Below are 24,470 nucleotides of genomic sequence, written 5' to 3'. Positions count from 1 at the left end.
AACATGAAAATTGAAAAGGCCAACTGAAAAGGAGAATTTCCTGAATTCCCCCAACACTTTCATGATTCTCAAATTTTTATACTGAATTTTTTATATTTCTCTTTAAAAGCTTATTTTTGTGTAATTATTGTGTTATATTACAGGCTTGATTTTTGTTCAGTAATAAGCATATAACTTTCATAAGTGTAAAAGTTCCCCAATTGAATTTTTAATACTTCAAAAAATATCACTTTTTTTTCTGGTACATTTTAATGATTATAGCATTCTATGCTGAAAACAAAATATATTTTCAGTGTTATAGAAACCAGCTCATAATGTTTTCTAAACATTTTCCCTTATTCTTTGTGTTCCTCTTGTTCTGTTTCAGATTGCCAAAAAAAATCTCATTTCTATTAATTAATTAGCTAATTAATTAATTTATTTATTTAAAATTTCTTGGAGCACTGGACTGAGCTCCCATGGCCCAGATGAAGAGCAAAAGGAGGGAGAACATGAGCAAGGAAGTCAGAACCACAAGGGGTGAGCCCACCCAAGGAGACAGTGGAACTGATCTAATGGGAGCTCACCAAGGCCAGCTGGAAAAAAATCTCATTTCTATACATGGGCATATATGGAACATCTGAAAGATTTATGTCAAGAGCATATTTAAAATGGCTAAAGAAGTAAACAAAATGTAGGAATATAAAAATCATCTTGTTTTTGTATACCAAACTGGATTTGCTAAGAAAGGAATCAATAAAAAATCTTATTCACACAAATTTTTAAAAATCAATAAATAAATGTTTATTAAGTGCCCATGAATAGATCCAATGGAAATAATTGATGAAGAAAAAGCACAGCAAGAGCCTAATGGCTTGAGTATCAGCTACATAACAAGTTCTACATGTGTAATATACACACACACTAATAATAATAACAATATACATAAAAACAATATACATTGAAATAAATTTACTCATGTAAACAATGAAAATTAGAGTCCAAGTATAAAATCTTTGGAGAAAAAATGACAAAAGGAAATACTTAGTGTTTGGGAACTGTAAGATTTAACACTGTTAAAATATCTAGAGTATCAAATTATTTCACCGATTTAATACTGTACTCATCAAAATATGCAGGGAATTTTTAATAAATACATAAGTTACAACCTAAATTCGTCTGAAAACTCAAAGGACCCCAAGTAAGCAAAGCCACCTTGACGTGCAGAAAGGCAGGCAGGAAGAAATCAGTCCTTATGTCAGCAGCCAATAGCTCCTCAACAAAGTTAGTGTGTGTGTGTCTTGTGTGTGTGTGTGTGTGTGTGTGTGTGTGTGTGTGTGTCTGTGTGTGTGCATTGAAGAAAGTATAAACCACTTATAACTAGTGCTGGCAGGCTAAACTATATATTTGTAAGCAGATTAATGATTACTATCTCTTACTTCTTTTAAATCATCGACTCAAAACAGATGAAAAATCTAAAAGTAAAACCTGAAATGATTATGAGAAAACATTGGGGGAACAGTATCAGTTATTGAATGAGCAATGATTTGGGATATAAGTCCTCAAAGAAAGAAAAAAGGATAGAAAACAAAGAAAATAAAAAACTGGAATTATCCTCCCAGGAGACAATCCATCGAGTAAAAAGACAATCTATTCAGTAAGAGAAAATACAAGTGAATTAATATTTACCAAGGAATTCATATTCAGACATGGTTACAATCTAAAAAGTACTCAGCAACCAAAACCGTGATGCAACTAAATAAGCTAAAAATTATCTAAAATAGACTTCAATTAAAGAAGTTATACAAAAGGCAAACAAGTTTAAGAAAAAGTGCTCAACAATGCTAATTATCAGGAAAATGAAAATCAAAATGGTGAGACTATACAAGTTCAATCACTTAAGATAATCGGCATTGCCAATCAGAATGCAGAGGAAGGGGGCTTCTAAACTTCGCAGTATAAATTAAACTAGTACACCATAATAGAAAACCATATACAGGGTACCAATATTCTCTCTCTCTCTCTCTCTCTCTCTCTCTCTCTCACTGCTAACTAGCACAGTTACTAAATTCCTTTCTAGAATTTAGTCTTCCCACCAAGAATGAAGTGAAGTAAAAGAATCTTTATTTGCACACATGAGTAATATTAGCATATGCATATTAATTGCACAAAAGTCTGTGATGTGAAAATGGATATGTACAGAGAAGACTATTTCAAAGTTTCTACAATGTGAAGATTATAGGAAAATTTGAAACATTCATTGGGAAAAAAATGAAGCTAACCAATTCCTTCCAAAATATGCTATAAAATGGTCTTGTCTCCAATTAAAAAGTGACAATATAGAGGTCATTCCAAGCAATGTATGAAGATCAAATTAAGTTGGGCAATACATTTTGTTCTGTCCTTTTGAGAAAAAAGATACAGAACTTCTGTTGGGCTGAGTGGATTAATGTGTAGAAGACCATGACTTTGATGATCATTGTTGGAGAGACTGAATGAGGAAGAATCACTTCTATAAAGTGTTCTATGCTCTGCTAAAGTCACAAGGTCATAAGGATGAATGACCTGGGGAAGAGCTGCCATGGTGGTGCTGATTTGATGACTGCGGGGTCATTTGCCTAACCTGCTAAAAGGATTTTCTGGGAGAGAGAACTGTTACTGAGGACAAAGGGCAACTGAGCTTATTGTGATTCCATGAGTCTACAATGTTGAAACTAGAAATTTTGGAAAATATTGAAATTGTAGTCAGTTTTCCGCATATGATTTCATTGTAACAAAACTATGAGAGGAAAGGGACCAATTCTGCACTACTAGCTAAAGGTACAAAATGACTGCTCAAGGAAGGGGTCTAAATTGTATTCTGTTGAGTAACTGAATTGAATTAGACTACCACATTTCCTTTGAGATTCAACTCAATTTTCCTTGATTGGATAAAGAAACCAATCCAGCTCTCTGTCAGCCTACCACAGAAATGACTCCTACCAACAGAGGAATAATATCTGATACTTGCATTTTTGCATTTAAAGTTTCCAATCATGCATTTCCTAAAGAATATGCCACATCATAATCACTTCAGTGTGAAAGGTACAAGGCATTGGGACACCATAAATAATTATCAACATGTAGTTCCTGCAACTAATGATATTTACTGTAGTATGAACACTTGTCTTACTTCCGTCAGATGGCCAAAAGTTGGTTTTGCTGTCTGAATCATCAGTTCCTTGGTCACTGAGTCCAATGCTATAGAAAAATTAGATATATAATAATAACATTATTAGAAATAATTTTAAAAACAATAAAAAGTCAACTAATTCATTCTTCACTAGTGTGTGAAAATAAAAGACAAAATTGTATTTTAATAATAAAATTGATTTATTGATTCATCCCAAATAACAGTCACAGAAAACCACATCATCCCACAGAATTGGAGCATAATTATTCAGTCTAATGTCATAGTACACATATTTATAATCAAAAGTTAACATTATTTCTGGCCTATTCTTAGAAGAGCTACTTCCATGACAGAGCATTAAAATCCTATCGTTTTAAGCATTCCATGCTTCTAAGATAAGAGCAGGTGAACCAAAGGGGTACATGTAATTTTTCTTTCAAATGCTTGACTGTGGGAGAGCAAAAAGAAGTTATTTATAATTATACTACACACAGAGTAGAATGTGTTGTACATGGAAGTTAAAGGAAAGTATGCATGTAAGCATTTGGGAATGTCTAGATTATAGAACATAAAAGCACTCCAGGATGGCCAACTACCCTTTATGGTTCAGACTTAACATAACACATGTGGAAGGTATCAAAAAAATGTATTCTGAGTCCGTCACAGGACTGAAAACTGCCTCTGTGAACTGTATTGAAGCTGATAATCGATGTTTTTAAAGACAGAGGAGGTCTTCTCTGAAGACAGAAGAGAGTAAGGCTTCAGAAATCCACAAAGCAAGTAAAAGAATGACCAAAATGTGTAGAGAAAGGTGGGCCACACCCTGATTAGTAAACCCAAGCTGAGTATGGAGGCTAACATTGATAGCATGATGACTCATGGAGACCAAGACAAGAAGATTGTCTATGAGTTCAAGGCAGGCTGAACCAGATAGTGAGTTGCTGGACAGCCTGGAATAAAAAGTAAGATACAATAAAACCAGTCACAAACCAGCACATCAAGGCTGGGCAACCTGTTTTTATGGGATCACTATTGCCCAGAGATAGGACAAAGCTAGGGTGGTGGCTGCAAATTGCAGGAAGGCAAGACACTGACAGAATATCAAGCCTTAGTTCAGGAAGGTATTGAAAACATTAAGACCACCTGCTATTGTTTACCAGGTTCAGAGATAACAACCAAATTAACCCCGAAGTTTGGTAAATCTTTATTCTTTTGTTTTAAACTTAGACACTTCCTTCTAGTCTTTCTGTTTTACTTTATGAAACCATGTTCTCGCTTTTACCCTGCACCGTTCCTTTGCCTCGTTGATATATTAATTCCATATTTGCCTTAAAGAGCTTTTGTCTTTATTTTGAGACTGAGTCTCACTACATAACCCTGGCTAGCTTGAGACTCACAATGTAGAACAGGCTGGCCTCCAGCTCACTGATATTGCCTGCCTCTGTAGGAATTAGAGATGTAATATCATGTCCATTTTCTACAGAATTTTTAACTCCATCACATGATGTTTAGTGTTTTTTACCATTTGCCTTCTTATGACCATTATTAATACATTGACTTCTAATTAAATTTAAATACATTTCCATATCTTGTATGAGTTTTCTACTGTTGTTGTTATAGTAAACTTCTCCACTCTGTGTGGCACTGAGGACTGAGTAAACAGTTGTCTATTCAATGAGAAGATCTCCAACCAGAATCAGAAGAGATCACCAAACCAGTAGATACAAAAACCTCTACACAGACATCAAAACTTAGAAAATATAAACAAAAAGATCATAAATCCTCGACTATTGAACTCAAACTCTCATAGATCAAATGTCAGAAGATTATAAATTATTACTGGTAAAATATGACCAATGTATTTTAAAAGAGTTAGAAATAAGTATTTGAATTTAATTTTGGACCTAGGGAAGAAAGTCAGAACCATGAAGGGAAAAATCATCACTAAGAATGAAAGAAATAATATAGATAAAATTTACTCAGCAACTTAGAAATAAAAATATTGATACTTGAAAGAACATATAGAAGTTCTAAAAGCCATAAATTCAATTAATTAAAAAAAACAGAGTAGACAGAATCATAAATTTTTTTCAAACATAAGGAAGGATATAAGGGATTGAGAACAAGGTTTATAAATATTGCATATTGTCAACCAACAGTAAGGAATAGAACGAACAAGACCACATACAGTCAATAACTCAGATATGCAAAGAGATAAACCCAAGAATCTAAGTAAAGAAAGGGCATATGTGTGTGTGTGTCCTATACAGGTCATGAAACTACAAGGGGAAGAAAAGAGCTTAAGTTTGGCAAGCTTAACAAAACGTATGTGACATGAAAGCAAAAGTTACTATTACTGGCTGAGTGAAAGCAGTCGGAATGATGTTTAAGTAAGCATAGAAGGAAGGGAATGTATCATTACAAACTATTACTATGTGTTATGAAAATATAAAAAGAAACCTATTATTTGTATGCTAATTAAGATATTTTAATGTAAACATAAGGGTGCAAAATATTCTGATTATGTCTCAATCAATAAACAAAAAGAAACCAAAGTTATCAGAGGCATCCTTGAATTCGTAAATTCCACCATTAATAGACTAATCATCTAATTAACTCTTTCATCTTGGACAAAAATATTTTAAATAATATGTAAATATGAATATGTGATAAAATAAAGGTCCTGTAACTAATTCACAAACCACTTAATTGTTGGAAAAGTTGTTTTTTTATCATTTTTCTCTCTAGACTTAAACTTCATTGTGTATTTTGCTTCAATATTCAATATGTAATGAATTCACTGATATTAAGGTTAAATATAAAAAAATCAAGGTAAAACTTTAGTGCATACCATGTATCAACAAATCTATCTTCAAAATCAATATTCATAAAATTTCATGATGAAACATGTTCAAAACTAACTTTTGCTCTACAAAATTTTTAAAACAATGCAAGCACAAGTATTCCACTGCCATGAAGCCCCCTTTCTTGTTTCTGTAACCAAAACATGGAAGTAACAATTTTTTCTGGCTTACAGTTTAAGGTGCCACTCAATCATTGTAATAAGACATTGTACCAAGTTTGGAGACATGTTTGCAGGAGCAAGAGGCTGGTTGGTCACATTATATTCCTGTTCAGGAAGCAGAAAGTGAGCAAGAAGTGGGGTTGGGCTATAAAGTCTCTAGGCACTGACCCAAGTGACTCACATCCTTTAATGAAGCTCTGAAAACTAAATTTCTGCAACCTTCAAATCATTGCCACCTGCTGAGAGTCAAGTATTCATTCACACTTGAGCCAAATAGGTATAGGGAAAGTTGTAATGTTCATGCCAGAAAAAGAGCAATCAGGAGCCATTGAAGAAAGGTGAAATAAAGTATTCAACAACACAGCCTAGTGGAAACTGAATATGAAAAACACCAACAGCTAAGATTACTAGCTCTCTGCACTGGAAACTCTAATCCCTGTAAGTCTGCCAATATTTCTTCCCTATCATCCCCTGCTGACCCTCATTTTTCCTCTCCTCTTCTGTACCATTTAATATGACAGTCCCAAGTATGAGCTTATGCAGCATTGTAATTCAGGAATTTATCAGTAGCCCCTTTATTAGAAATAATGTTGGGTTTGTCCATATCAATAAATTATTTATATTAGAATAAAGGGATAGACCTAGACCAAGTAGATCTCTGAATAAACTCTATGGTGCCTTTAAGGTGAAGAAGTAAAGTTTCTGGAAATAAAAAATAAGTGGAGATAATTCAGATTTGATCCTGAGTGTTAAATCCCTAAATGTCATCCTACAGGATTTTTGTAATTTTGTGTGGTATCACAAGATTTCTAAACTTAATCAATCATTGTATCATGAACTACACTTAATCTTGCCACAGTCTGACAAATGAAAACATGGCCGATCAGGAAAACTAAGCAATTAATATTATCAGTACTTTAGTCAAGGAATGTCAAACTGGAAGAAATGGATTAGTTAAAATAGATACTTCAGCAAGATAAGATTTTGTTTCTGCTATTGTTAGCATAAGACAACTAGAGTTATGCTAAGTTTGTCTTGGCTTTGTAGTTTAATGTCTAAACAGAAATATCATCTCTCATTGGAAAGGTTATCAATATTATACTCATTGTTTCTTATATGCCAACTTTCCAATATCTATATCATAATGTTGCATTTAATAACTTAGAAAATGAAATAAATTATATCAGGAAATTGTCTCCAAATTAAGGTAAGAATTCCATTTGTAGAATGACCAGATTTCATAATATTAAAATATTCCAAATATTCAGATTCCATTTAATCTAGCAGGACTCATGGCAAAGACAGAAGTCAGAGCGCAAAGAACATATTTCTTTGCTTCACTTGAACCTGGCATGTGCGATTTTCACTCCTTTCTAACATTTAACAGGCAGAGATGGGTGCAGAAATGCCAGGTGATTCCATTTCAGTAATTATGGTAGTCATGAAAGAATTATTGTTTCCTCTCCTTTGTAGTTTCAGAAAGTTCTGAGGAAAAACAGCTGGAAAAGTAATGTCAGATTGATCTGCAGGATGTAATTCAAAGGGTCCTGCTGTTAGCCGATTTTCCGAAAGAAGAATGCCCTCAAGAGTTGACAGATTTTCATGAGCGTGTGTATGTGGAGATCTAAAGCTCACTGACTGTGAAAGAAATGGCCTATATCTAAGTCCAGTCTACAAGGAAAGTAACAACTTTCTGGGAAGAGATACATGATGGTTCACTTTTATTCTAAAACTGCGGCGAAATGTATAAATTTTTGTTATTAAGATAATCTTCCATTTCTGGGATGAAATTAATAAACCACAGAATATATAACACAACTCATGCACGCATGCACACACACACACACACACACACACACACACTTTATGCTAGATACAGCATGCTGGTGTGCTGCTACATTCTTGCTTATGTGACTGGTTTTCAGACTGTCCAATTTCTCATGATGTCATTGTCAAGTAGGAGTGAAGAGGAACAAAAGGTATAGTTTATAGCACAGGATATTGTTAGCATCTATTCTATATAATGACTTATGCAGAATTCATTTATGTTTTTCTTAAATATTTTGTAAAACTCATGAATTAAAAACAGGGAGTATGGTAGGATTACAACATTTTGTTCAATCTTACATATGACTCTTGATTTTTATTTTGGCTTTTCTAGTCAAGATTTCTCTGTGTAGCCCTGGCTGTCCTCTGTAGACCAGGCTGGCCTCAAACTCATAGATGTGTCTATATTTTGGCACAATTTCCAAATTTTTCCACTAAGTTTATAGAATAAATCGGTACTTCATTAATTTTCATGGCTGAGGAAATTAAAATTTAGGTTATATTGTATCTCCTTTATTTATTCATCAGTTTATTGACTTTTAGCTGTTTTCCATTTGGAGCTATATGTGTAATGTGGCTTTCAACAGACCAAGTGTTTGTGTAGATGTTACTTCAATCTGTTGAACACACATAGGAATGAAATTGCTGAATTGTGAGGAAACTCGTGGTTTTCTTTTTGAAGATCCCCACACTTATCTTCAAACACTTCCTCATTTTACATTATTACCAATTGTGTTTAAGAGTTTCTATACACTTCATGTGCTGGCTACTTACTATAATTCCTACTTTCAAAATTTTCCCCCTGTAGAATGAAATGATATCACACTGTGCTGCAGACTTATACTTTTTTAAAGCCATAGTTCAACAGTTAACAGCACTAACTACTCTTCTAGTGGATCACAGTTCAGTTCCACGCACCCACAAATGCCTGCAAATTCAGCTCCAGGGGATCAAATTACCTTCTTTAGCTACACAAACAGGCAAACACACATATTAACCTGGGCTAATAGGCCAATCAGTTTATAATTAATGTAGGCCTCTGTGTGTTTCTTTGGGATTGAGCCAGGCAGGACTGGGTGGAAGAGAAACTTCTGTCAGCAATTAGGCATGGGATTCCTCTCAACAAGAGGAATCCCACATGTATATATTATAAAATAGTAAGTTTTCACATGGTTTTTCAAGCATTGATGCTTTTAGATAGCCTTTCCCTACAAGTAAAGCTTGTAGACCTCCATCAGAAAAGTTTTTGTTGTGGACAGTAGTTAATATAAAACCCAGAATCAAAGTGCAAAGATATTCAATGGAGAACTTCACTATAAATGGAACGTCTATATCATAGCCCCTTCTCAAAGATCAGGAACAATTATAGAAGAGTGAGAAGAAATATTATAACGGCCAAAGGCTCTGGTGAAACTAAGCAAAATGGTGTCCAATGGTTAAGATAGGACCATTGTGCTGATAAACTCACACAACCCATAGGTAACTGTACAAGAACTGCATATGATCAAGTCAGTGAACATTCCATCATGGAAGATGAAGAGATTTGTGATGTATGACAAAACATTTGCTGGGGAGACAAAACACACTTGTATATTTGCCCCTGACAGGGACACCATGATAGACAAAAGTAGAGATACCTCCAACGTCCAACTTGGGGAACCAATGGTTTTATTGGGGATACTTGTATGATATGCATGAGAAATTTCTTACAGAGGCAGAAATGACTCAAAGAGAGCTACAATACCAAAACTCACACTCACACGGTTCACAGTTCACAAAACCCGGGAACTTGGAGCATACGGAATGGCCTGCTTGCAGCTAAACAAGTTGGAGAAAGTCCCTTCCAAGTGACTAAGTTGATCTTAGCCTCTTCTGAGCAGATCAACTGGTTTCTGCTTCTTCCACGTAATTAGTCTGGTCTGGTCTCAGGTTTTGCTTGTTTGTTTGCTTGTTTGTTTGTGTTTGCTTGTTTACTCTTGGAAAGAGAGATCTAGTAAATCTTGTCAGTTTCATGAACTTCCTGAAGCTGTTTGGAGTGATCGCCTTTCTGCTTAAGAAGCTTCCTCAAATGATGGAATGTTTCAGTCTCACGGGACTCTGTTACAGAATATCTCATGAGCTCCCATCCAAAACTGAGGTTTTATAAGCAATTGATAGTTAATGGAGGGAGAAGATTCTGTTTTCCTAAGGGTTGACCCTGTTAGAGTCACCATATTCCAGTGGACCACCTCTAATCCAGGAGTATAAAAGCGGGAAGAATTGAGGTTGATGAATTGTTTTTTTTTAAGTGAATTGGGTAGAAAGGTGGTAATTAAACTTGGAGAATTGAGAAAGGAATAGGAGTGAATAGTTGAATATAATCAAACTACATTGTATAAAATTTTCAAATAATTAATATTATTCTCAAATAATCAATTTTATAAATAACAAATATAAAAATCAAATAATTAATATATATTTAGGTTAAATCATTAGAGCATAGATTAAAAAGTGAACAAAATAATCTAATTTTTGTCTAGTAAAGCCTTTCTTCTTTTTCTTTAGTTTTGTGTAGCTAGTTGTTTTTACTGCTCATAAGATAAATATTTTACACTGTTTTGTACTTTTAATATTTTATGGCTTTTCTGCCTCTAGAAATCTCTATATATTTTATCTTTTAAAATTTATTATTATTGAGTGTGTGTATGATTTGAAGGAGAGCACATGTATATTGAGGAATATATCTGGAAATCAGAGACAATTGGGTGGAGTTTGTTCTCTTACACTTCACATGGGTACCAAGGATTTCAGGTTTTCATAACAAATGCCTTTAAGCACTGAGTCATCTCTCCTGCTCTTCTTTCTATTTACTTCCTCTTTGTTTTTGTGGGATTATCCTTTTATTTTCCCCATTTTATCATTTAACAATATTTTTATTTTTATTATACTGTACTAGTTTCATATTTACAAATGTCATCACCCCATTTCTTTTTAACATGTATTTACTATACAAATTATGGGTTTTATTATGAGAGGTTCAAAAACTTCCCCTAGAAATTAAAACATCCATTATTCTTGCAAAACTATCCTATGAATTTATTAAAAAACAGTCAGACTTGATTCAGGTATCAAAATAAATATCCTTTTAAAGGTACCTTACATAGATTATGCACATTTAATTTCATGATTTTGCCCACTGTCTTCAACAAATAAGTCAGTTCTTTTGCAGATCCTGGGTGCTGATGAGAAGGTTTGGCCTATGTTCTCTTTGTTTTCTTGTAGAAATAAAATCCCTCTGATGTTCTCAGAGTCAGGTGTCACATGTTCACTGTGTAAAATACTTAGAATATTTTAGTAATTTTGAATGGAAGCCTTTCAGAAGCATGTGTTGTTTGTGAATACATGTTTCTCTCTCTCTCTCTCTCTCTCTCTCTCTCTCTCTCTCTCTGTGTGTGTGTGTGTGTGTGTGTGTGTGAGAGAGAGAGAGAGAGAGAGAGAGAGAGAGAGAGAGAGAGAGGTTTTATTTTTGGAATTCATTTACCTCCCAGTTACTTAAAGAACAGAATATCAGATCCACTCATTTGAACCATTTGATCTAAGTTTTACAGCCTTCTTAGCAGGAAGTTTATGAAAAACATAGCCCAGTTCTCCATAAAGGAGATTATATTCACACTTGCTGATATTTGGACAGAAATCATATAGGTCAACCTATGTAACATGATGGGGTCCAGCTTGTTGGGGTTTCTGTCCCGCCCAATACCCCACAGCTGTTTAGCCCCAAATAAAATCACACAGAGATCTCTATAAGTTATAAAACTGATTGGCCCATTTGCTCAGGCTTTCTGCCCACTCTTGTAGCTTATATTAACTCATTATTCTGATCTATTTTATCCACCTGGCTCAGTACCTTTTTTTTTTGAAAGTAATTTTATTAAATTATAAAAGTTTCCATTTCCGCCCCTCTTCCCAACACCCTCCCACTCCCCCCACTCCCTCTCCTCCTCCCTCTTCGTCCCTTAGGGCAGTCAGGGTTTCCTGCCCTGTGGGAAGTTCAAGTTCCTCCCTCCTCCCTCCAGGTCCAGGAAGGTGAGTATCCAAACAGACTGGATCCCCAAAATCCAGTATATGCAGAGGAAACAAGTCCCAGTGTCATAGTCAATGGCTTTTCAGAAAGACTTCGGGTCAGCCACATTCAGAGAATCCGGCCAAATTCCGAGAATCTGGTTAGATCACGTGACGGAGACCCACATTGGAGCACCGGACTGAGCCCCTCAAGGTCCAAATGAGGAGCAGAAGGAAAGAGAACGTGAGCAAGGAAGGCAAGATCAGAGGGAACCTTCATCCGACGATGGATGGCGATACAGACGGAGACCCACATTGGAGCACCGGACTGAGCCCCCCAAGGTCCAAATGAGGAGCAGAAGGAAGAAGAACATGAAAAAGGAAATCAGGACTGCGAGGGATGTTATCATCCACTGATACAAGGGGACGGATCTAATGAGAGTTTACCAAGGCCAGTTGGACTGGGGCTCAGTACCTTTTTCAGCTGGTAGGTCGCATCTTGCCTCTTTGGAATCTGGGCAGGAGTGGGGAGGAATCAACTTTCTCCTTCCCAGAATTCTCCTGTTCTCATTGCATCATTTTCACTTTCTATCTGGTTTTCCCACCTACACTTCCTGCCTGGCCAATCAGCATTTATTTAAAACATGATTGACAGAATACAGACAGTTCTCCCGCACCAAACATATGCTACCTTGTTGTGAATTTAGAAAAATACAGGAGGGAAACTTTACAAGGATAGGTTTCAGAAATTGCAATATTAGTCACGGACATGGCTTTGTGGGCACAGAAGACAAAGGATAATGTAAAAAAGCATAATGCATTGATAATGTTAAAAGTAGATATTTTTGTTCGGATAGTTTTCTTTCATTTGGTACACCTGAAATTTTACTATGATATGCAATTTTAAGATCCTAAAAGACTACAATTTAAGGCAATCTGGAGAAATGAGATGGCTACAAAAGATCCAATGACAGGGTAGCTATCAATGCTCTCAATGTGCTCTGACACCAGTACCATCAGTTCTTGGTATATTGTAGAAATTTCAGAGTTTTAGACTTCCACCTGGAGTCACTGAATTACAATTCTGAGACCCAGATGTAGCTCACATTGCTTAACTCCCACTATGGGCACTGAAGAGTCAATAAATCTGTCTTTTTACCTACACTGAGGGACTTCTATAGCCCACAGTCTCTGAGAGAAGGGAAGAATATCAGGTCTATGTATACTTATAAACTATCTGTAACCTATAACACCATGTGTTAGTCATCTTGGTAGCAGTTGTTTGTCATCTGAGAGTGGGATAGAGTCAAGAAAACTGTTAGTATAAGTTCAGCCTGAGGCTGGAGAGATGGCTCAGAGGTTAAGAGCATTGCCTGCTTTTCCAAAGATCCTGAGTTCAATTCCCAGCAACCATATGGTGGCTAACAACCATTTGTAATGGAGTCTGGTGCCCTCTTCTGGCCTGCAGGCATACACACACAGACAGAATATTGTATATATAATAAATAATTAAATATTTTTTTAAAAAAAAAGTTCAGTCTGGTCTACATAGCAGGTCTCAGGTCAATTTGAACAATATACTGAAAAGTTCCCAAAAAGAAAGTGGATGAAGAGGGAGGGGATAAAGGAAGGAAGGAAGGAAGGAAGGAAGGAAGGAAGGAAGGAAGGAAGGAAGGAAGGAAGGAAGGAAGGAAGAAAGGGAGGGAGAAAGAGGAAAGAAAGGAAGGTAAGAAGGTTGATTGGTTGCACTAAACAACTAACTGAGTGAAATCAAACTCTGATCACTTGATAGTTTTGTCCTCTGAGGAGGAGTTAGCTCTTGTTTTGGCCAGTCCCTACATTGTGTCCCTGGTCTCTCCAACAGCTTATGTTCATGGCAGTGCAGTCTGCAGCCTAAATAGCAGAGCAACTCTCTATTTGTGCTGCACTAAGGTGACATCATTTGCCTAGCCCTAATTGGCAAAATGATGCCATATATAGCCAAAAGAGAAGCTGTTCTTGAAAACACACATCTTGAAAGAGACCTGTATGAGTGACTACTTTTGCAAGCTATACTTCTCATGATACCAGGTTCCTGGACGCCAATGTTGATGAGGGGTACTGACACATTAAATTCTTAAATGCATTTTTATAAAAAAAAAAACAGAGAAACTCAATGTAAAGTAGAAAGATTTTTATTGTTTTACTCAAATTTTTCCTGAGCATTTCATTATCACAGATGTAATATCAAGAATTTACTTCTAATCAGCAGAAAGAGTGTATGTGTTTACAATGAATGAACATCTCAGAAAAACCACTTGTTTAAAACAATAAGGACCCTGACTGCCCTGGGGGACGAAGAGGGAGGAGGAGGGGGAGTAGGGGGAGTGGGAGGGTGTTGGGAGGGGGGGCGGAAATGGAAACTTTTATAATTTAATAAAATGTACAAAAAAAAAAAAAAACAATAAGGAAAAATGTGTCAAAATTTTCTCTCATACACTAAAATCACATCTCATTTTAAATAAAATATTACGTATTCTTAAGAAGGAAGGCTCTTTAAATCTCTAACTACTTCATCTAACTATTACAAGAAAAATAGTACTTGAATGTCATTAGGACCCGCATTCATCGCTGCTGGGATTATGAGAGGGAAAAATTCAGTCTGCATAGCTAAAAGGGAATTTATAAAATATACATGATACAACACAAGTGCAATAATGATGCTCAATACTTCTAAAAGGAGTATCTTATGCCAGAATAAAAGACTGAAATTTCCAATATATGCGTCTGCCATTTCAACAACTCTTATGCTGACAAAAATTTATTATGTACTAATATCTAACTACATAGTAGTATCTATGAGATACTACTAACAAATTTCTAAAAAGCTATTTTATTTTCTTTCTTACTTGTAAGCAATTTTTGGCAACAGTATGATGTCTGTGGTTTTAATGTGAAATGAAATTTTAAATACACACACACACACATATATATATGTGAATAAAATAAAAATACATTTAAAATATTTTAATCTAACTCTGACTTTGAAAAGACAATGCAAAACCTTGCCAGACGCATACAAAGTTAGATAAATGCCAAACATGGCCTTCAGTGGATGGAAATGCTGCATTCATGTGTGCTTATGACACCTCTCTTACTTTGTTCTTCCCATGAATCATTTTTAATTATCCCAATTGTAGACATTTGTTGATATAAATACTTCATAAAAATCAAAGATTTATAAAAGTTTTATCATAATTTCAGACAATAGAAAACCATTAAAGGATGATTGATAAGCAAATATCTAAGTTGTGCTATTGAAATTCAAAGAAGATGGCTAAATCCTATTTTCTTCTAGAGATTCCTTTAGTAAATAGTGCATTAAGGATCACTCAAATACTACTTAATCATACGTCTATAAATAACAATAATGATACTACTTTCCAAGAACCTTTCATAAACTATTTCTAAATAATAAATAGAAATAATTTTAAATAAATCTGTCATCATATAATTGGTAATCTAGCATCCATAATATATGAAACTTATAGATATTTTCTACCTTTAAGAAAAAGCAAATCACTTTTGGGTGTTTGAGATTGGATTGACATTCTAATCAGCTCCCAATTTGAATTTATTTTTTTCATTTATTTATTGTTATTGTAAATATATGTGTACAGCTATGTGTGAAAAATTGCACATGGGGATAGAAATGCCTCTAGAAGCTAGAAAAGGACATTAGATCTCATAGAGAAGGTGTTACAGGAGTTTGTAAGATGAACAGCATGAATGGTCTCAGGTCCTTTATAGATGCAAAATGTGCTTGTAATCATGGAGGCATCTCTCAGTTCCCCGAATTAATTTTTTAAAATAATTATTGGCTCTCCTTTTTCTAACAAGGATTGAATATTTTAGATACAAGTATAACTTGAAAGAGAATCATTTGTTTACTTTCTATATAAAAATTATTTATTTTTCTCTTTATTTTTCAGTGCCAAAGCAATTGCCAAAGGTAATTAGGTAGAACCTGAGAGAAAACTATACACAGACATAGGGCAGAGATGTCATCTTAAATTCAGGATTTTCTTTCAAAGCACCTGTGTAGGTAATGAAAGATTATGATAACTGGCCGACTAGAAACACAGCATTCCAATGTTAAAGTGGCTGTAAGGTATTTGGTATTTTACTTGTATACTCGAAATAGAAGATAAGGTTTCCAGCCTTTATCTAACCACATAAACCAGCAACCACAGGCTGAAACATAAGTATCCATCCTGTGAATTCTACAGAACTTCTTTTACAAATAAAATGTGTGACAAATTTGGGACTGTTTCAAAGAGTCTCAATAATCATTTTCAAAAATCAGCAGTATAAAATAACTAATTACTGCAAATAATTTACCACTCCTTATTCTGTTAAGTACTGGAGTGAAAGTTCTATATGTGGGTTTGGATTTAACAATAAAAGTTTTAATAAAGTTTTAATAAAAAGGAGAGCAGAATCTTGGCACTTCTATATCAGTAATAACGTTAAATTTTAAAGTACCAGAGGAGGTAAAATAACAGTGATAAAAAGGATTGGTCGATCAATTTCAAACCTTGTAGCCAGACCAAAAATATATCATAACTTCAATATTATGTGAACTATAAAATGGCTGTTTCAGTGTTTGAACTCATCTTTTTTTATACCACTGCTTTGTATCTTGTGTTGTTCTCTTATTCCTTGCATAGAATCTTCCATTGGATTTTCCTTTCTGGTGTAATTTCATTTTCTCTCTTGATCTTACACTTTCTCCAGTGCTGGACTTTTGTTAGACATATCTCTGCAGGATCTGCTCCAGGATACTGGAAGTAATCTAGTGTCTTTAGGGTTATCAGTTGGACATTTGAAGTCAAAACTAAATAAAAGTATGGCCTTTAAACCATGGTCATTTGCTGTGAAATAGTGTCATGAATTTCAGAGATCAAATCTGTTATCATAACCACTGCTGAGAATTTCTCCATATAGGGAAATGACTTCAGGGATACAAATAAGTTAAAAGTCAAATAATTTGTGGGAAGTATATAATAAAATATCTGAAACCGTGGTCAAGTCATTCAGATGATTTACTTAGCAAATATGTCATATAAAGATCTTAGTAGGGTAAAATCAATAATGATAATGGTTTTCTTATCAACAATGCTATTTCACAGTAATTGACCATAACTTATTGGCAATGCATTCACTTAATATATGTTTCAGATGTCCCTTAGTGAGTGCCTACGTTGAGCAAGAGTAAAAATATATAATATGAACTTTTGTATTAAACGTGGGAAAAGACACTCTAAAGATAGATAACAACATTCAGTACATCTGAAAAAAAAACCTCAAGTGTATTGGGTTCAAAAACTATATCACAATGATAACTGGAAGACTGTTAAGGGATAGAGTAGTGAGTTGAACCCAACATAGATTACTTCGTATTAGGCTAATTTCCTAAGCAATGGATGGATGTAGGCAGATCTTTACTTCACTCACCATACCCCCCTTTCCTTCTATCTTCAATAAGTGACATTTATTTCAGAAAAATGTTCATGATGTACCTTGAAAATTTTGAGGAAACATTTTACAGTAGATGAAGCTGTTAGTATCTAGATGGGGTTGTTGAATGAAGGGTCTTAAAACAGCATTTCTGAAAGGGACACCGAAGTCAGTGGCAGAGTAGTATTTTTAATTAAGCCATTTCTATATTTTGTACTTATAAAGACTGTCATGACTTTCTATATTAAACTTACTATGATATATTTAATATCTCCATGAGATATCTAAAAAGCCATTTAAGAAGATATAAAAGCTTCAACTCAGTTGATTTGAATTTCTCTTGGTGTGAACTTCACAAAATATCTAAGAAAATACACTCTTTTGGTGGACAAAGCAATTGTATCATATATACATTCCTTTATATTACCTGTATGTATGTGTAGTAACAAGTAGATTTTTCATTATTTATTTCAAGTAATTTGTCTATTAAGAAACACTGGATTGAGAGTTTATCCTGTCTTCCTTTATCATTGTCATTCTTTGTTATTGGCAGATATCTGAATGACATCTTTCCATTTGCTTTCCTAGAATACTCTAAGGACAAGGGATTTTAGTTGGGCAAATATAAACTTCATCACAGGACATATAAAATCATCTGCAATTTGAGACTCACACACTTTTCAGTTTCATGCATCATAGACTATAATATAGAAAACAATGTACCAACTTGATATTCGCACTGTCAAAGAGAATATTTTTTTCCTCTGTTCCTTTGATCACACTACGTTTCACAACTTCCTTTGTACATTCTGATGCATTAAAAAAAAAAAAACCACAGCCCGAACTTCTTTAAATAGAAGGAGGCTATTGAATCAAATTATTCCAGAGAAAATGAGGTTTTCAAAGTTTGCTAGTTTACTACTGCTCTTTTGTATGAGTACAAAGGAAAACTTCCCAGGATATAAAAAAGTAATTAGAACTTGGTCACATACTTCCTAAGCCAATTATTCACAATGAAAGAAGGGTCATTCAACCCTTTAAAGATTTATTTCAGTGTAACTTTATCAAGTGATGTGGATATTCTATGATATGTAAATGAAAGCTGGTATTAGGAGCTCAATATTAATGCTCATTTGTATAGACTGAAAAAAATCCATGTTTTAATAAAAATTATTAATGTTTTGCCGCATAGAACATGAGGTGTTATGAGATGTAACCCAGAACACAACTGAGTACTATTTTGGCATTTGTGCCATGTGCAAATGCAGTCCCCTTAGACACTTACAACCAGCGACTGTAATATACATTGTTTTGTTATAGAATAGATAAAAGCTATCAAGATATCACGTCTGAAAAGACAAAAGTATAAAAGTTCAAAAAAGTCAATTAATATGTCTTCATGAGTTCATAGCATGTATCAGCCTCAAAGACACACTGAGAAAGAAATTTTTCTGCTTGCACCACAAGATTTCCCAAGCATCTGGCATCAGAGATGAACCATGGTTCTTGTTTCTTAGTACTTATCCCAGATGGGTACTACATGTTTATCCATTTTGGAGGAATCAAACTTTCAGGAATATTTTCCAATTTGTAATAAATGGAGAAATTCAACTGTTGTCTTAGAAATGAATATTCTAGGTCCTTTGCTAGGGTACTATACTGATTTCAAAGTGGTGATAGCCTCAATAGACTGCTAATGTATTTGCTTTTGTATACTTAGTTGGCTAAAATCTAAGTCAAATATTGTATTTATGAATATTTGAGTGTGAAAATACCTCGATTCCACTACAAGTATTTTTGTGTGTTAACTATTCTCTAGTTAACACATTAATGACTAGAAACTAAGAAAAACCAAACCTGATATATGGCTCAGTCGTCTAAGCTACATTATGGAAGCTTCTTTAAGGAAAAGTATTGATCAATAAGACATCATCTAAGGACATTGTTTTGAAATACATAGAACTCAAAACAACTTTCTAAGATAAATTAATTATGTTAGAATTCCAAGGACTGGTAATATAGTCTAGTTAATTTTTGTAAAGCAATATATACAGCCAAAGCAAACCTACTCTTTTAACTATGTTTATTTTAAAGGTAGATATTTATCTGTTTCCTAATCTAATATTCCAATAATCACCACACCATTCTACCTACCAATATCAGACATTAACTTCAGAGTATAGTATATTTTTCATAATATGGAGAACCAAATTACCAATCTTTCATTTGTGGCAGCAATGAATGTGAGAAAAAAGCAACTATTACACAAATTCTATTTAATTTATTGATAACAACTGAGAAACTTAAACATATCTCTTTCTTGAAAATTCTTAACATTGGCTACAAAAATAACCAATGTAGTTTAATGCCCTGTTATTTTTCTGTATCAAGTCCTAAAGACTCCCCTGATGTGGGATTTCCCTCTGTATGTTGTGATTACCATTAATGAATAAAAAAACTGTTTTGGATCTATAGCAGGGTAGGCAAGGAAGACAGAATTGAATACTGGGAGAAAGGAGGCAGTGTCAGGGAGAAGTCATGGAGCCGCCAGAATCAGACATGTCAAAACTTTGCCAGTAAGCCCCTGACACATGGCGATATATAGATTAACAGAAGTGGGTTAAATTAATATGTAAGAGTTAGCCAATAAAAGCTAGAGCTAATGGGCTAAGCAATGATTTAATTAATAGTTTCTGTGTGATTATTTTGGGTCTAAGATAGCCAGGTGGTTGCGAACCAACAAGCACCCTCCCACTACACTTCCCTTCGATTTTTACTGTCCTATAATATAACTAGACACTCTACTGAATGTTCCTGGGTTTACTACTCAAGGATGATAGAATCTTTCAGAATTTTAATGCTATATGTCGCAAAGTACCAATTCAAGTAATTTGATTTGTTACTCAATTTCTCAATGGTGTACAAATTAGAGACCAGAGAAACTATATCTGGGTGACTTAGGAGCAAAGGATCTAAATGTATGGGTAATTTATTAGCAGCTTTCGGGTCTCAGACAGAATCTAGAGGGGATATAATCCAACTCAGATGTTGCAGTAGAAACTATGCTCCGGGAAGTGGTATTACTAGTGCCATAAGCACACATTCCTCATGTGTAAAATGGTCGTATGTTTTGTAGTTCCAAATGTTGTTTCCCTTCTAACACATTCAATCACATATTTCTAGTTATATTTTTCTACTTAGAATAATGTATATGGAGAATGTTTTATGTGAATCAGTGATGGCCCATTCTATACAGGCTGAACTCACTATGTTATAATATTGAACCATTTCCTCACAACTTAAACTTGCAATCTTCTTTTCCACCAGGGTGGAATTTCAGGGGCATCTTACTATGCCAGGAAAAATTATCCTAAAATCACACAGTTTACAATAAATTCGAGCATTATCTATGATAAAGTGAATACATGTGAGTTCCTTACAGTATATTATAAAATCAAGACCTTGAAAACAAAAATCAAACTACCTTCTTCTCTAGATGTATATTCTCAAATAAGCATCTAATTTACTAGTGAAGCACATGGAGACATTGGGGAGCAGAGAAGTAGATTCAGGAAAGATGTTAATGTATCCTAAAATAATACCATCACATACTTCTGTGCTACCTAATGGTACATTGCTCAAGTCAGACAATTTTTTTTAAATTCACGTTTCTTAAAAAACCAAGCTTCCCAACATCTATGTATAAAAGAAACAGATCAAAACTAAGAACTATAACCATTGTCTGTTTCCTCCTTTCACATAGGGTCTGAGAATATTGCCCAGACTCTCTTGGAATCACCTACATAGCCAAGAATGGCCTTAAACTTCCCACATTCCTAACTCAGTCTCCTGCGTATTAGTCTTACAGGGATGAGCCACTCTACCCACTTTAATCATTGTATAATAATTGTCCCTCGTCAAATGACTACATAATTAAAAATAAGATAATAGCTATAAATAATCACTGTGAATAAAAAATCCTTGTTTCAATTAAATTAAGCATTAAAGAATGGTAGTATCAACCAGGCATGATGATGAATTTTTTAAGTGAAATTTATGTGCTGGTAATGCAAAAAATGCCTGGTCAGCCCGTATATGACAGTTCTATTGAACTTGTCTGTATCAGGTTTCACAGTCTAAGTTAATGAGGACAACTGACCAGGTCTCTTCCCCAGTGGCTCAATGGTTAAGAGCATTGCCTGTTCTTCCAAAGGTCCTGATTTCAATTCTCAGCAACCACATGGTGGCTCACAACTATCTGTGATATTATATATATATATATATATATAGAGAGAGAGAGAGAGAGAGAGAGATATTAAATATATATTTATATTATATATATATTATATATTATATATTTATTATATATTATATATTTATATATAATTTATATATTATATATAGATATATTATATATAGATTAAATATATATATATATATATCTTAAAGAGGTGACCTATTAAAGAAGAGACTTGGTCGGTTGTCCTCATCAGCTTAGACCATGAAACCCAATATGGACAAGTTAAACAGAACTGCCATATGTGGGCTGCTCATGCATGCTTCAGCATTGCCAGGGCATAAATTTCATTTCATTCATTTAAATGATTGTGAAAAATCTGTGAAAAATGATGATACAAGCCTTTAAGGCAAGCATTTGGAAGGCAGTGGCAGATAGGTCTCTGTGAGTTTTAGGTCAGCATGGTATTCTTAGTGAGTTCCAGAACAACCAGATTTGTTATATTAGAATGTATTTCAATGTATATTTCAATGCAGGTCAACTATACACCAATCAAATGTGTTCACAGAAAATATGAACTGCATTTCTTATACAAGTCTACTAGTTTCACTAAAGAAACTAAATAAAAAAGTCTCTCATGATAGAAAAAATATTTAATCTTTTTCTTTACATAATAGTTGGATCCAAAAGTTATAGCAGCAATACTTTTATGTTTTTTTTTTATTTTACTGACTCTCTTAGTTTTCAAAAGAAGTCTAACAATAGAGTTAAAGCCCAATAAGTCACAGAGAAACTTTTAAAAGGCATAAAGAAGCCTTAGGCAAAATGCATTTGTTGGCTAATACACTAAGCAAGGATGGCATGGCAAATTTAAACTTCTACAAAAGAATTATAACACTGACATCAGCTTCCTAAAACCTGGAGTTATGAAATATATACTTACAATGTAAAATAAAAGAATGGATTAGATTATTTTACAAAGTGGATTACATAAAGCAATGTGTTACTTTATGGAAATGTATGCAACAGAATGAAGGCAGGTTGAAGAGCATTTTGCAAGGTTGAAAGGCATCACTAGAATGTATATTTCAATGCAGGTCAACTCTGCAACAATCAAATAGTCTCACATGGAACATGAATTGCAATTTTTATTATAAATCAAGAAGACTGTTTATAAACAAGTTTGTGTGAAACTTTTCTTTTCTTTCCAGGCCTATTTTCTCAGAAAGCTGGAGTTCAGTACTTGTTAGTGCAGAATGGTGATGTTGTGTGGCTCCAGACATGCAAAGAATGCATAATTTTCAAATGCCCTCAAAATCTGTACAGAAATGTGTAAATGACTCCAGAAATACATAGATATGAAAGCCCTTCAGAATTAGTATAGAAATGTTTACAGAAAGAGTTTGCCTACAGATATAAATCAAACAATAATGCTACTACATTGATAACTCTAGGCTTAGTAAAAACTGATTAGAATAGTTTATTATAAATTTGTGATTATCTTAGGAATGAAACCATGACCATAATTACATATATGTGGTATTTCAGTAGTGGAATAAAAGAAAGAAAATTTGTTTGAATTCTGAAGGCAGTAGATTTTCAAACAATATATTTTATCATACCTGGATTGTTAATCTGAAAGATCTATATGTTTTTGTAAACTATGTGTAATCTGGGGATATAAATTATATTTTGTGGTATTGTCATGTATCAAGATTTCCAAAGATGAAATATGCAATGGTTCCTTGCCAGCCTCATACATCACCCTTACAAAAACAATAATTGATCTTTAGGAGAACTTGCCTTATTAGGGAATTGGACCAAGATGACAGATGAAGCAACAAACAATGAAAGTAAGCAAATTGAAGACATGTACAAACCTTTCTAGAGAATTTGTTTATTCCTCTCACTCGCAGAAATTTCTTGTCTAATGCTGTGGTAAGTAAACTGAGCATCTCTGTAGAAAATAGAATGCAAAAATCACCCCACAATGTATGGAAAGTGAAAAATGTGGAAGACAGGCATGGACCCAGTAGATTACATGTTAGATCTTCCTGTAGGCATATTTGTCATGTGCTTCTTCCTTTTAGTGAACAGTCCATTGCCATTACTGCATTTAAATGTCTATTATGGTAAGGGTTAGGATTCCAATTATTTGGCACTTAGAAGTGTTTTATCTTGTTAGGAATTTTATTTCACTTCACTTAGCTAAATTTTAATGCTTAATTCTAATGAGTTCTATATTATTGTAGTATATTTAAAAAATATCTAATCAGATGAAATATGCTCTCTGAACATTGCACAAAAGAAATAGCTTACTTATTTGTATTAAGAAAAAAATGTATTTATTCTTTTAAAAATTTGGTATTATTAATCATATGTATAATCTAGTATAAATCTTAAAAGAGTATCTATCTTGATTACCTGAAGCTGATGCCAATAGATTTATGAATTTATGTTTCCATTCCACATTTAGTCTTTAGTTATTAATATTGCAGTCTTTGAATCTATGAATTTTGCTCCTTTTGATACTGCATGTGCATGAAGTCATGGTTTTCTTTGCCCTTAATTTCCTGGTTTATTTCTTTTAGCATAATGTCCCTATGGTAAATCATATTACCACTTATTACATGCCTTTTATCCCCAAGAGGAGAAATATCATCATCTTTTTGTTAATAATACAGGGCCCT

At 34.1% G+C, this 24,470-nt stretch overlaps 1 protein-coding gene across 1 annotated transcript in view; it reads right to left on the bottom strand.

Moving 5' to 3' along the window:
* Cnbd1 (cyclic nucleotide binding domain containing 1) overlaps positions 1 to 24,470 on the bottom strand; it is a 293,203-nt gene that overhangs the window by 22,108 nt on the left and 246,625 nt on the right. The window contains exon 11 of the mRNA XM_048420690.3: positions 3,152 to 3,219. Within this exon, the coding sequence (XP_048276647.3) occupies positions 3,152 to 3,219 (68 nt within the window). The remainder of the gene's footprint in view (positions 1 to 3,151; positions 3,220 to 24,470) is intronic.

Source organism: Myodes glareolus, chromosome 16, assembly GCF_982192425.1.
Source record: "Myodes glareolus chromosome 16, mMyoGla1.1, whole genome shotgun sequence".
Taxonomy (NCBI): Eukaryota; Metazoa; Chordata; class Mammalia; order Rodentia; family Cricetidae; genus Myodes; species Myodes glareolus.
This window is presented reverse-complemented; position numbering and strand designations above follow the sequence as displayed.